Source organism: Capra hircus, chromosome 18 (genome assembly GCF_001704415.2).
Source record: "Capra hircus breed San Clemente chromosome 18, ASM170441v1, whole genome shotgun sequence".
NCBI lineage: Eukaryota > Metazoa > Chordata > Mammalia > Artiodactyla > Bovidae > Capra > Capra hircus.
In genome coordinates, this window is record NC_030825.1 from 3,206,251 (window position 1) to 3,221,310 (window position 15,060).

General features: G+C 39.2%; 1 protein-coding gene across 1 annotated transcript in view; it reads right to left on the reverse strand.

Moving 5' to 3' along the window:
• Window positions 1-15,060, reverse strand: part of GLG1 (golgi glycoprotein 1) — a 121,655-nt gene that overhangs the window by 32,665 nt on the left and 73,930 nt on the right. Inside the window, exons 3-7 of the mRNA XM_018061700.1 lie at window positions 13,785-13,871; window positions 9,530-9,745; window positions 4,451-4,654; window positions 3,462-3,533; window positions 2,356-2,539 (exon numbers count right to left, since the gene is read on the reverse strand). Coding sequence (XP_017917189.1) covers window positions 2,356-2,539; window positions 3,462-3,533; window positions 4,451-4,654; window positions 9,530-9,745; window positions 13,785-13,871 — 763 coding nt within the window. The remainder of the gene's footprint in view (window positions 1-2,355; window positions 2,540-3,461; window positions 3,534-4,450; window positions 4,655-9,529; window positions 9,746-13,784; window positions 13,872-15,060) is intronic.

Below are 15,060 nucleotides of genomic sequence, written 5' to 3' on the forward strand. Positions count from 1 at the left end.
CAACTCTTCCTTGAGCTGTCAATGCCATCTGCGAAAACTTATTAAAAAACAGCAACAACGTGACTGCGGCATGCCGCCATGCTGCGCTCGGTCGTGGCTGACTCTGCAGCCCACGGACGGTGGCCCGCCAGGCTCCTCTGTCTGTGGGCTTCTCCAGCCAAGAACACTGGAGCGGGTTGCCATTTCCTTCTCCAGGGGATCTTCCTGACCCAAGGATCAAATCTGCATCTCCTGCACTGGAGGTGAATTATTTACCACCAACGTATAAATGACACGTAACAAACTACACTTTTAAAACATGTAACTGGATAAGTCTGACATACATATGCATCAGTGGAACCATCGACATAATCAAGATACTGAACATACATCCATCAACTCCAGAAGTTTCCTCATGTTCCTTTAGAATCCCTCCCCTTTCTCTCTACCGCTCACCTCACGCCCAGTCAACCACTGCTTTGCTTTCTATGATTACAGATTGGTTTACTAGTTTGCAGTTTTTAGAAGCTCATGTAAATAAGGTTCATATAGATGGAATCACATGCTATGTATGAACTCCTTTTTGGGGTCTGACTTCAGACTTTTTAAGTTTCAACCATGAATCAATAGTGTGTTCCATTTTACCACCAAGTAATATCATCCTATTATGTGGTTATACTACAATTTGTTTAAAATTCTTTAAACCATTTATGGACATTTGGGTTATTTCCAGTGTTGGGCTATTACAAATAAGCTGTTACGAGCATTCATGCACGAAAGTTTATGTGGACATGTGCTTTCCCATCTCTTGGGTGAACATCTAGGAGTTACACGGCTGGGTCATAAGGTAGATGTATACAGAACTTTTTAAGAAACTGGCAAGCTACTTTCCAAAGTGGCTGCGCCATTTAAATTCCCATCAGCAGTGCAGTTCCAGTCCTTTCACACCCTTGCCAGCACTCAATGTGGTCAGACTTTTTAGTGGTAACAAGATTACTGGAGTGGGCAGCCATTCCCTTCTCCAGGGGAATCTTCCTGCCCCAGGGATCGAACCTGAGTCTCCTGCACTGCGGGTCGATTCTTGACTGTCTGAGCCACCAGGGACTCCCAACAATCTATAGAACTTCTATGAATTATCTGTTCATAGCCTATGGTGTGTACTTGCTGAGTCTTTTTGTGTTTCCTGTTAATTTGCAGTTTAAGAAGATTATCCATTGTTTTTTAAATACCAAATTAGATGTCATACTGTTTTATGATATGCCTTTACTAGTCAACAATCTCCACCTTTACATTTCAGGAAAATTTCATCAAATACCCAGACCATAATCAAAATTCTCCAAATTGCCTTCAAAATGTCCTTTGTTTGGTAGTCGGTCCAAGACCATGCACTCTCTCTGGTTGCTATTCTACTGGCTTTTAAGAGATTTTAACTGCCCAGATACAAAAAAAAAAAAAAAATTACCACAAACTTCTGAGCTTTAACAACTGATCTTTTCCCACCTAACTTTTAATCACTAGTCAATTGTCCCGGCATGATTCATTAAGCAGCTAGGAGCTTCATTTTTAATAGCCTATAGTCCATATTAAGAAATATTCCTTTTTTTGAAAAATTTTTTGGCTACGCCAAAACATGCAGCATGTAGGAGCAAACCCTCACCCCTGCAACAGCAGCACGGAGTCTCAGCCACCGGGCCTCCAGGAAGGGCCCAAGAGGTGCTCTTTCTTAAGGACCCTGACCTTTAAACATCCTTCTTGATTCCTTTGTCAAGGATTCACTTTTGGACTGAACAGACTCTGAGTCTGACCTTATGAGATAATCCTTTCTTCCTTTTCTGTTTAATTTCTTCATAAACACTGTTAGACTAATAATAGTACTTATCACTTACCATATGCTAAGTGCTATGTCAAATATGTTCAGTCCTCGTAAGAACACCTCAACACAGGTAATGTATTTTTGTTTTATAGATAGAAAAGTGAGATTTAGAGAGATTAAGAAACATAAACATTGCTCACCCAGCCAGTTAGTTTGCTGAAAGAGTCATAATTTGATGTCTCTCTGACCCAAAGCTAATGTGCTAAATCATTATACTTCCCTGACTCTCCTAAAACTGCTGTGCAACAAGCATTTTAAAAATAAAAATTCGAATTTGAGAAGTAAAACTTAAAAAAAAAAAAAAGCTGGGACATAAAGAAAAACAGAATTTAAGGCCATTAAGAGGAAAGGCCTTCAACAAGACTGAGGGCCTCCAAGCACTCAGCCTAGAGTTCTGCTTCCATAGACTCTTGAGTCACAGGGACAGGTGTACTCAAAAGAGCTAACACAGGAGGAAAGATCCAAAAAGGAGTGGAAAAAGATAAAAAGAAATGAACTCTCACCTCTATGCACAGCTGACTCCAGACACATCAGAAGGTAGGAGAGCCTGGCTTCCCGGGACCGGGGAAGGTTTTCCACGTTGCACCGGTATTTCTTCAAGTCACTCTTACAGGATTTGGCCAGTGAATAACTGACTTTATAATCCTGGGCAATCAGCTTCTGGCGGGTTGTTAGTGCTTCTCGACACTGAGGAGAGAGTGCAGCAGGAGAGCTGTGAGACTGCTCACGTGGTCCAGCTGCTCACATGTGCCTCTAAGACAAGCAGAGGCTCATGGCCAGGCACAATAAGCAACTGCAGTCATTAGCAAGATGTCTGTGTTTGAGTTTGGTTAAAATGAGCACAAGTGTGCTGAAACAGAGTGGCAAGAAGGAGCGATGTATGAGTGGGCAACTCTGGAATTCTATGGTGAGCTGCTGATTGTTGCAGCAATAGCAACTGTCCAAACACATAAATATTTGGTAGATTCTCATACATCAACTTGACAATGTATTCTTTTCCTCTTCAACAAATAAAGTAAATTTCACCAGAATGAAAGTGGCAACTGACATAACACCCTGGAAGTTCCACTCTGTACTTTTAAATTATTCAACAGTAAATGATATAAGGAACTGAAATAAAAAATAGTTCTTCAGCTGCACAGGAAAGTAAATGACAAGACACCAAGGCCCCAAATAATTACTTTTAAAAATCATAAGAGTCTTGCATGCATTGAGGGACAGAGGACTTACAGTAATGAGAATGCTTAATGAGGCAGCTGCTGAGAAATTCAGTCGCTAATTGCCTATGAAGCACACTGGTTTGGTTAGTCGAAACTTCTTGAGTACATAGGGATGGGTTCAGTGTAACTTTGATTAAAATTCTTTGATTTTACTCCCCAAATTGATTCCCCATTGACTTCCCTAAGTCCAGATATCACGAGAAGCTTCACTTTTTTCGTTTACATTTAATATGCTTTGGTTTCCTACTAAAGGCCCAGTATTTTATCTCTGAAAGGTTAAGCTATATCAGTATTTTGTATTTTGGTATGAGTTTATATTGTTTGAGAGGATCTGAGAAAGCTTTTAGGAAAATGAATAAAATGCTGATCTGTTTCAAAGAAATACTTACTTTTTCACTCATGGACTCTTCAAATTTATGGTTAAAGAGGCACTTATATACTCTGCCTTCACCAGCTTGTGTCTGTAAGATGGAATACAACACCATCACCATCACCATCATCACTGGCTAAGTAGTTATGCTGGGCATAATCCATAATCTTATATAGGACTTTCTATTAAATTATTATAATGCTGACTATCTTTGAACACATGACTCAGCCATTTAAAATATTTAGCAGCCTTTGAAAGAAAACAATGATTGCAGTAAATATGGAAAAAAAATTTCCCATGGCGTCTGGCTCCTGTCACGTGTTCCCAGATGTACTTACTGTTAATTAGTGAACCAAGAGAAAGGTCAATGAGTCTCCCTTCTTATAACTTAATGTTAGAGTCGGTAAAACTCTGGCAGTGGCTCTGTTCAGTGGTTCCGATATATTAATTCACAACAGCAGACACAGTGGGAACACACACGAGACACTCTTCAGTCCTTTGTGGTAAAGGTGGCGATCATTTCTGACTACAGGGTTAGAAAGTTGTTCTATAGAGTATGCAGGGAGTAACTAAGGACTTGGTTTTAAAAGCTGGCTGTCTGCTATTTCCTTCATCTTAGCCCAAACCACCTCAACATAAATATGTAATATGGCCAAGTTTTAGCCATGGGATATACGTGAATGGGATTCCCTGGTAAGATAGGATTCCTATATGTAAAACAGACTTCCAAGAACTGAATTGAGAAGTGAGATAAAGTAGAAAGAACACTGCAGTGGAGACTGACACCAAGTGTTCCCTAGATATCACCTCTGGCCTGAGCAGCCAGTACCCAGATAACTTCCTGTTTTCCTGGGACCTACTCCACCTTCCATTTCAGTGGCTTTTCTACATGTGACAGCGTTGGTTTAATTTTGGAATCAAGTATCAAAAAAAAAAGAAAGAAAGAAAGAAAAGAAAGAAACTAGGAAGAAAAGGAAGCAAAGAAGAACAGTTTCTGAGCTGACTCACATTTTCACAAAAACGTTCCCGGTCATCTCGGCAGGCAAAATACAAATGCCGGTCTAAGTGAAAGTCGTCCGAGGACAGCTCTGCCACCCGCAGAATGGCTTTCTTGCAGAGTTCAGAGACTTGAACCTTAGGGTCTCGTTCTTCCGCTTCCTTCACCAGGCCTTTCTCCAAGCATGACACCACCTCACCCTGTGAATGTGCATCCTAAAATAGCAAGGATACAACCATTTCAAAACTCTCACCAAGATGAGCTTCAAAATAAACATCATTTAGTTAAAACCAACAAACAAAAAACAACAAAAAACCTCAGCACAGAAGTTTACTAATGTTCTACTGAGACACAGGGTGGGGTCCAATCTCATTGTGGAAGTTACAGAAGATGTCCTTAATAATCTTTGGTAAGAATGTTAATACTCGAGAGCTATAAACAGAAAATACAGATCCTGGGAAATCTAAGTCTGTTCAGTTTGCGCTAGAAACAGAAACCTGACTTTTAGAGTTTAAAATGTCAGAATTTCTTTCTTTTTCTGTGACTGCACCACACAGCATGTGGGATAGCTCCCCAGAGACTGAACCCACACCTGGGACGTCACAAAATGTCGCAATTTTAAAGAATCCCAGCTCATTTACCTCTAAGAGCTACATGTTTCTCAAATAACAGTGCTTTAGTCGAGTTTAAAAAATAAGACAAACCAAGACATTTAGTGAGGAAATATGCTATAGAGACCCTCTTTCTCTATTTTCTATTGTCCACAAAGACCCCTACTTTTAGAGTAATGTTCACTTTGATGTTTCAGATTTATCTTAATGTGATTTAACAAGATTACCACCAAGTACACAAACTGCTTTTGAGAGCTTTCCTAAAACCATCCAATTATCTTTAAGTGTACATTGCATCAACCCCATAGCAACCACAACATGAAAAATTTTCCCTAAACATTTTCAGAGTTCTAATCTTCTATACTCAGAAGATATGCTTCAAAAACTTGAGCGGTGTATCTATAAATACAGCAAACCAAAGCAACAGAAAATAGTGTTATTATTTACTGACACATATACACACACAGGCACATAGGATCTTGTTATAATAAAATACCACATTTATGAAGCCATGAGACTCCTAAAATTAGGTAGGGAAACACTTGTTTTACTAAAATTTCAATTCAACAAGAAACTATGTATTTTTCCCTTTTGCTGTAATAGGGTTTGTTCCATAGCACATTAATCCCCAAGTACTTTCTAGAAAATGTTCATGCTCTCTCCTAACACACCCGTGAAGGGGAATAAGAGCTGTGGAACCCAGAGTGCAGCTGAGTAACCAGGGCTGCAGAATGTCCGGCACCCAGCTAACAGTCCACCAGTGGTTTCTTTGGACCTTGGAGTTCCATGAAACTCCTACAGTTTGTACGTAGGTTATGTGCATTTTTCCTGAGGAGAGTTCATAGCTTTCATTAAATTTCAAAAGGTGTTTTGGTCCAGAAAAGATCAGGAAGCGCGTTACACTGGCATATTCTCGTGCCTTCCTATTTTCTGTCTGTAGCTCAAACTCTGTCACTAGCTTGAAGATTCCATCCAGTGCTTAGAGATCTGAGATGGCCAAAAAGTATTATTAGGTAGTTATTCTGAAGGGAGAAAAAAAATTCTGATGGACAACTGAAAAAGAGTTAAGGAGAGAGAGGAAAGTGGACACAAACCCCACAAATTCAGGCTTAAAACAAACCTGGGATAACAAAGATTTGGAAACATATCAATCACTTATTATTTACAGTTAACAAGAGATTATGATATATATGATTTTATGGTATAAAATAATGTCTTATACCAAAGTCAAGTAGCTCATAAAACACCTTACTGAGATGGTCACTAGCAGTTAGGTCATAATCATACAGAAGAGACTGAAAAGAATAGCACGTTTGTCACTTCTCCATTTAGACTCACTTAGCCTTTAGTTCCGGCTTCACAGGGTCAAGAAGTGATTTCCCTGCAATGAATCTAAAGGTTTCTCTGTACACTTACGGTTCACAACTGTTTAAACATAGCAGCATCATGGTGTGAGACCCTCTAAGGAATGTGAAATGTAATTTTAATTATAGCAGTTATAGCACCACATATTGGCATTAGGCCCAAACATCACCTCCATTAGATGTTCTCTTTTATTATTATCGTAACTTCAGAAAATTTTTTCAAATCAAAGATTTTTCAGGAGTTCTTCTCAGCTCCCCAGAGTCTCTGAGCTTTCCAGGTCAGCCAGTTTGAGTTACAAAACTCAAATGTATGCAAATATTTGATAAAGAAGACTGTAGGGTTATTACTGAATACAAATGAAAGCAAGGGACTGTACCCAGCATTTAATCTACAAGAAATGAAGTTACTCGGGCTTAGATTTTAAAACGGCAACTTCTTAATAGGCAAGCTTGACATATGCATAACAAATGATCCTGTAAACGGAGTTACAGTGAGTTTAAATTCTACCGTGGTGAGACAAACGTCAGTCTTAAAGCTAGTATACAGTGTCCATGTAAGTGCTCAGCAGCTCAGTAGGTAATATTTTTTCTTCCATACATCTTGTGCTTTAAAATATATATATATATATATTTTTTTTTTGAAAGACCAGAGAATGACAACACAAATCAGGAAAACGGGCAAGAACTCAGTTTTCATCTCTGCTATTAACTATTCTCCACTTCAACATCTGCGATGTTTTTTTGTGATCTACCTCTCTAGAGAGAGACAAAAAGAACCTCTGAACTGTTCACAGCAGTTGGCTTTAAAAGGCGAGAATGAAAGAATGACACCACTGCTGAGTGAAAAGTATAAACGAGTAATAAGGAGGCACATGTCCGCAGCTGAGTTCCTGTACTGGATGTCGCATTCTGCTTTCTCTTCAGATGATATGAATTATCTACATCTACTTTCAAAGATCTGCTTTTTCTTTTTAAAAATAATTATTAAAACACATTTATTTAGAAAATTCCAAGTTTTATTAAATATATAGCTTTTGTTTTTAAAATTTACATATTCCAATATTCTGAGAAAAATCATGATGTTTTCAAATCCTGTCCATACAAGAGGCGGAGCACTAACAGATTAACCATGAGCCCTCTTCTCTGACTTTTGGAGGTCAGCTGAAAGCCAGGCACAGAGGAGGCTGCAAGCTTCAGTCTTTCAAACAAATTTAAAACTGATGAGTGTGTTCTCTTCTGTGGTCAGAAGCTGATTTATTAATTTTCAGAACAATTTTCATATCTAAATAACATGACTTCAGAGAAGTCAATTATATTTAGAAAAGGCAAGGGAGGGCTGAAGACAGACTGCTATCATTTTTAAACCTGGCTGCAGCATTAGCATGAGGGGCCTGGTGAGCTGCAATGAAGGTCGCAAAGAGCTAGACATAACTGAGCATGCACGCATGCGTGCGCACATACACACGTGCAGAAAAGAACACGCTTTCTCAGAAGCCCCTCTAAGGTGCTAAGGTGAGGGCCTGGTATAAAGAGAAATTCATCTCACTAGCAGGTAAAACAAAAGAGGAAAATTACAAAAATGTGCTTTTGGATGCCCCATATAACATTTTTTGTTATTTTAACAAAGCCGAAAAATCAACACTCACTGTCACATCTTGGGGCTCTGGCACTACTATTTTCTGCCACTGTTCAAGTCAATACAGATTTAGTAACTCGTACACACAGCCAAAAGCAGGTTTTATCTGGACAATCCAGATTGCTACTGGGAAGCCAGCGAGCAACTATCCTGGTGGGCAATGGGGAAGAGCTACTATAGGGAGAGGTGGATTATAATGGTCTGTTCTACAGCACGGACCACTGACCACAAATATGACAATGTGCCATCACTGATTCCTGCAAAGTGTCTGGAACACTTATGTGAAGATTTTTAAGAGTGAGATGGAATTGGATATTAATCCTCAGCACTATAAATAAAGTCACAGGAGCTTCTGAATTGTCAGGGTGACTTACGTGCTTTTGTGCCATTTCTACAATGTGTTGGGAAAGCCAAGAATCAGTCTTCTTTATTAAAACTGGCCTCTCATGAGCTGCCTGGAAGCTGTATGCCAGTCCACAGAGCTCTCAAGATCGACTCAGGTGCCCTGGGAAAGGGCCAGAGCCTTGCGCTGGAAGCAAAGGGTATTTGGTGACAGCCAGACAATGACCAGCCCTCAAAACTTCATCTGAACTGGTGTGTGCCATTCCAGAATTCTACCACTATGTCCCGGCCAAGAATGGAAGCCTGCAAGCAGTGCCCTGAACAAACAGAGGGCAAGGAGACAAATGGGTTTTGCTCTCGTACTCCCTAAACAGCAGATTAACGAGCAGCGGCAAGTAATAGCTGATGCCATCCACAGCTCTCAGCTACCTCTCCCGCCAACACCTACTACTTCTCAGGAGTTTTCACTTCTGCTGAGCAAACGGATTAGGCACAAACCTGACTGATCCTCCACCGTGACCTTCTGGACAACAGACCAATAAGAACAAAGAAAGATCACATATAACTAAGGAGGAAGAAACTAGGGAGTTAGTGTCTTTCCTGTCTTTACTAAAACTAGTTCTGACGTGAAGGTAACACATATCCTATTTACAGAGTACCTTTCTTTTGGCAAGCTAGAAGTACCCTTCATATATTTTAAAATTTTCTAATATTTAAATATGCTATCTTTTGTACTGGTGTGTTTATTAAGTAATTTTTGTAGACAACAGTGAGGTATGGTAAGAAAGGTTAGAGAACTTGAGTCTCTCCTAATCCAACTACTTTTCCCTCAAGACTACAGAAAGCTTTTCCAGAGGAACATTACAGGTAAGAAGTGGCAGCTGGTTTTGCATTTTGAAGGTAATACTCATCTTAGCAGATATTAATTCCTCTACTTCCCCACGCAGTATTGAAACGCTTGGTTACAAACAGATACAGTGCATCCACAGGCAAACTAGCCCTAGATACTGGGGCTGTCTGGACCTCAACTTTGAGTCCAGCCCCAGCTCTGAATCTTCTCCATGCCAATTATACAAAGCTGTTCATTCATCAAATTTGTAAGATCCCTTTGGTGAAGCCAGTGAAGGAGAGAGATACCTTTTCTCCAAGCCGAATGCTCCCACACTTCAGAATGTTGATGTCATTTTTACAGTCATCCATGAAGCCGCAGATGAGCCGGTAGTCACTGAAAATGATAGCTGTCATCTTGGTGATGTACTGGTGGCACTGGTACTCAGTGATGTTGCCTCGGTGATCCACCAAGCAAGAAACCAAGTAACCTTTTCCAACTGGTTCATCAGCACACTCTTTGATCTGCTCAAAGGAAAGTGGCTGTTTTAGGAAAGCATTCTATGCTCTTACCAAACCACCTTTACGAAAGAGAGAATGACATCTTCTTGTTTCTTCTTGAAAGAAAGAAAAGGAAAACACTGAGAAATGCTTTTGTTGTAAAGAAAATAGTGTGTGTGCTATGCTATTAAGACTTTTGCACTTCCTAGGAAATATCTTATTAATGTGTTTTGCAAGAAAATACATAAACAAATGCTTAGGTAAAATCCAGGTTTAAATGAAGTAAAACAGCTTTTTAAAAAAAAAAATTCAGTTTATTGAGAAAACTTCTTAAAATGTATTTTATTGAAAAGAGTTTTTGACAGCTCTTTTAAAAATGATTCTACTGAGAATTACCATTACCCATGCAAAGAATGCAATGGATAGTGATAAGATTAATCTAAGGCATAGGTCTGAAAAACAGGTGCAGAACTGAAGTCCAGTTGCTATCTCATGCAGAACTAAAGTCCAGTTGCTATCTCATGCCAACCTACACAGCAAACTATTATTGTTAGATAAGCCTAATTACTGAAGGGGGGGGTGTACTATTTTACCTCTCGACATGACATTAATGTGTTCTGAATTAACTATGGGTTTGGGCATTTTTTTTTTTTCATAGTGCTAGTTTGCTTAGAAAATAGGTAAGAGAGAAGGAAAAAATGCGAAGGATTTAACTCTGTAAAGAGGCAGATTATTTACTTTCCATTTCTAACGTCTGACAAATAAATTTCAACTTAATGTGTCTCTGCAGTTGTCATCAACAGCAATTTGTAAATAACACTGAAGGCCTAACTAATGGAGATGAGCAGAATTAAAGCAGAAAAGGAAGTGGGCATGTTTTTCAACTGAGTAGACTCCCAGCCTCACCACTGTGGTCTGAAACAGAGACATGTTTAAAAATGATGTTCAGTGCAGTCTGGCAAGAAGTCCAGGGAGGGGAAGGCCACTGCAATTCTAATTTGGGTCGTTTAGACATATGGTCTAGTGGATCAAGCAAAAGTGGCCCCACATGGGTAGTGTCTCTGCAAAGCGCATCCAAAACCACAAGTGCTAAGGAAGGAAATTAGGCTAAAAATGTTGAAGTTCAATCATAAAAAGTGCAATCTACTTACAGGGTTTTAAGGTTGAATTATAAAGCACAGAGGGTTGTTTGGAAAACGCCTACTGCATTTGGAGAAATTAAAAACAAACAAAAACGGCAGTTTTGACAAGAGGAAGGAGCCGAATGTAAATGTTTATTTTTAATATAAATGAGAAGGGAATGTTTCGTTGGGTTTTTTCTGACCAACAGAGACCATTATCCATTCTTATACCACCTCTGGTAAATATGTACACTTGATAAGACAAATACAATCTCCTTTTCCAGAAGGCACAGGGTGAAGGACATACCACACACTAATAGTCCTATAAGCCACTGGGTCTCTTCATGCCTAACCCCAGTATCAAATTCAGAGCAAGTCACAGACTCAGTTCAAGAGAGAAAATTGTGTTTATTTTCAAAGAAGCAAACTTGGGAAATTAAACAGCCTCACGCTGGCTTCAAGAGGCAGCAGAGATCGTCAACAGTCAACAAGCTGAATGCAATTCTTTCAGTTTAACCTTGGGCTCTTTTTTTGGACGATGCCTAAGAAGAGGGCCATAAATGTACTTCCAAGAAAAGGGCTTTTTTGTTTGTGATTTTTTAAAAAAGTAAAACAGAGATAAGCTTCAAAAGTAAAAGGAGAAATAACTGCTTAAAAATCTCAGTGGTTATAATTCAACTAATGAAAAAAGCCCTGCATGAGAAAGAACAGGCCTACTGGAAGACACCTGGGTTTTTAAAACAATGAAGAGCAAGTATTCAGACAGGCTCTACTAGGCAATCGATGGTTTAAAAATCTGAAGAAAGACTGCTAGACAGTTCGAATTAAAGCCTGAATTAAATGTATATTTAGCTTCAGTCACCTGAGATTTTACTGAAACACAGAGATGTTGTACCTATTCGTATTTTGGTCCACCACCAATTACAACCAGAGGTAGTGTCTGAATTAAAATTTTATGCTTTTTTCCAACCACTGTATTGGAGAGAATTTTAAAAACAAACAAACAAAAAAACTTCTAAGAATAACAATGAAAAACAGCATTAACTCATCAACATATTTATGAATGGAAGTAAAGTCTGATGTGGCTGGGGAGCAGATTCTTAAGAAACCATTAGAGAAACGCTACAGTGCCTCTACTTTTGACCTCATGCAAGAGAAAAGCAGACAATATTTGACCCAATCATGGAGAGTAAATAAAAAGTTCGGTTTGCAGTCTTCAGTATTTTTATGATGCTGTTTCCCTCCTTGAAGAATAGCTCCAAAACCAAGAGAGAAGAGGGAGATGTAGGGTAACATGTTCTATGTTTCCTGATAATTAATCTTTCTGGCTGCAGTGTGATCTCGCTCTACAGAGGGCCAAGTACCCCCTGTACACGCATCTGTTATGCAACCACAACATCCTCCAAAAGATTACAAGAGGGCCATAGCATAGCACACACACTGCAAGGCAGCCAGTGCTGTTTCCTCACTTATCTGGCTATGCCCAGGCAGCATGCGGGATCTCGGTTCCCTGACCCGGGACTGAACCTGTGCCCCGTGCAGGGGAAGCAGTCTTAACCACTGCACCACCAGGCAAGTCCCAACAGTCTCATTTTACAAATACAGATAGATGAAACCAACAAAGAGTGAAGTTATTCTGAAGAATCTGCAGATTCTCTGAGCTAAATCTCCGCATGGCACTCAGACTGGAATGTATAGTTAGTCACATAGTGAGCCAAGGTAGTCTGAGGTACGTAATACTGAATCTAAAAGCTGAACATCAAAGATTTAAAATAAGCTATTCTATTCTAAAGCCCCAACATATTTGAAGAAGGGTCACTGCTTTAAAAGAATAAAGCATATCTGATTCAGTAGTAGAAGGCGTGAGGAAGAAACCAGGTTCTCCAAGATCCCAGAAAGAGCTAAGTGAGGTACATAAGCTGAGGACTTACCTGGTCGGAGTAGGGTGTTCCCTAAGAGCTCAGGAGAAGATGGTCCTAAGTCATCAATGAGGTAGTGAGGGGACTTGCCTGGTGGTCCAGTGGCTAAGACTCCGAGCTCCCAATGCAGGGAGCCCAGCTTCAATCTCTGATCAGGGAACTACATCCCACATGTCACATCTAAAGACCCCACAACTAAGACCCAGAGCAGTCAAATAAATAAGCATATTAAAAAAAAATAGGTAGTTTGGAGACAAATCTATACAACGCAAGATCTCTGATTATTAACTTTGAGATAGAAAAGTAGCAATTATTTCCTTTGTGATTCTTTCAGTATGTAGAAATCCCCAACTTCATAGAATTTCTACCACTAATTCTAAAAAAGAAAATAAATTACAATTTTCAGTACCACAATTTCCACTAATATCATTTGATATTTACACTGAGCCAAGTAAAGTAATAGAAATATATCACCAATTAGCATACATGTAATATTATACACATTTTCAGTAATTATTTTTGTCTTTATATGTAATATCCATTTATAACAATATATATAACTTTTTCACAAACCTATCTAATGCTAACTCTTATTATTTGGAGCATATGCCTCTGTGGTTCAACTGGCCCACGTGCACAGCCAAAACACTTAGGACTGCTTATGAGCCTCCCGGGGAAACCACCCTGACACGCCTCAGCCATAAGCAGACTGTGCAATGTGTGAGAGTACTCACTGATGACAGGAGTGACTGTATTCTCCATCTGGGGACAAACAGAGCCTGACTTCCAACCTGCCTGAATCAACAGCATCCTACTGCGAGTGCAGAGGAAGAAAAAGAAGTCTGATTACACGCCCCCCCGCCCCTCCCCCTTGGTCTATCTCTGAACCGAGACGTGTGAATGCCAAGAGAAGCAGAGTAGCTGAGTCTCTCGTTCCTCCCTCAGCGACTGGTCTGGTCAACAGATGTCATTCTCTCTTTCAGGTCATTAAAGAGCCACAGAATTCTTTCTTTCACCACCTACCTCTGATATTGTAGACTTGCAAACTTCTCTGGCCACAGATTCAAATTTTGGATCTGTAGTGAGGTTCAGCTTATAATTCCACAACAACTAGGTACAAGAGAAAAGAACACAAAAAGCAAACAAACAACTCAGAATAGCATGAAATTTAACGTTAGTGGTTACTATGAATGACAAAATTCCATTATACAGTCAGATAAAGCATATTGACACTTCAGTTAATGAACAAAAAGTAAGATTAAAATGTTACTGTATTTATAGATAAAAGCAAAAAATGTGGAAACAAAATAAAGCACTACCATTCAAACATATACTTTTTTCTATTTTCACTTAAGGACAGATTTTTTTAAGTCAAGAAAAAATTAAAATGAAAATTCCTGATAAGAGTTTTTCCAAGAAAATATAAATAGATGTACATGTCAACTTCTTCTTAAATCAAAAAGTCTAATGCAGAAACTCAGAACTGGAAGGCTAAGTTACAGATTTCACAACCAACAGTGCTTTTCCCATGCTTTTTATGAAGGAATGTCGTCCAGAGTCTAATTTCCAAGTGTATCTTTCTTTATTCCTCTAAAACCCTCAACTTGACAAGTACATGATAAGGTCTGTTTTACACAACTGTTTCAACGCTTCAAACTATGAAATCCCTAAAGCCGTTACTATTCACCGGTGAGGGCTGAATATTACTTTATCTTTGCAGCTTCAGTTAAAAAATTTCAATACATGATTCAATTTCTGAAAAGCAGCAAAAATGAGCTCTTAAACTCTGCTCAGATGGAGAAACAGAGCAGGGGCTTTCTATGATGCAGGACATGGAGAAGCCTTTTTCTCAGACTGCTTCACTCCATGACTAAAGAATACAATCACTCATTCACCGACTCATTCAAACATCTGCTTAGCACTTCTGATGGTGTATCACACACAGTCTAATCTCAAGGGCTTCGCAGACTATTACAGGAAACAGAAGCATATGTTTGAACACATACTGAGTTAGGAAATGGAGGTTAAAGCAGGAGGAAAAAGGACAAAGACTGTCCAGTGGTGTCTATGGTCAATGGCAGGTAATGTGACCAAGTATGATATTTGGTTAACTGAATCACAAGATGTCACAGGAGTAATGCAATCAGACTTACAAATCTTTTTTTTTCCCTTTAAATAGTTTTTGAGGTTGTGTTATATTCTAAAAACCCTATTTTTTTTTTCATGTTTTCTTCCACTGTTTTTGTGGTGTTTTACTTTAAATCTCTGACCTATCTAGACCTTACCTAGAGTAAGTCAT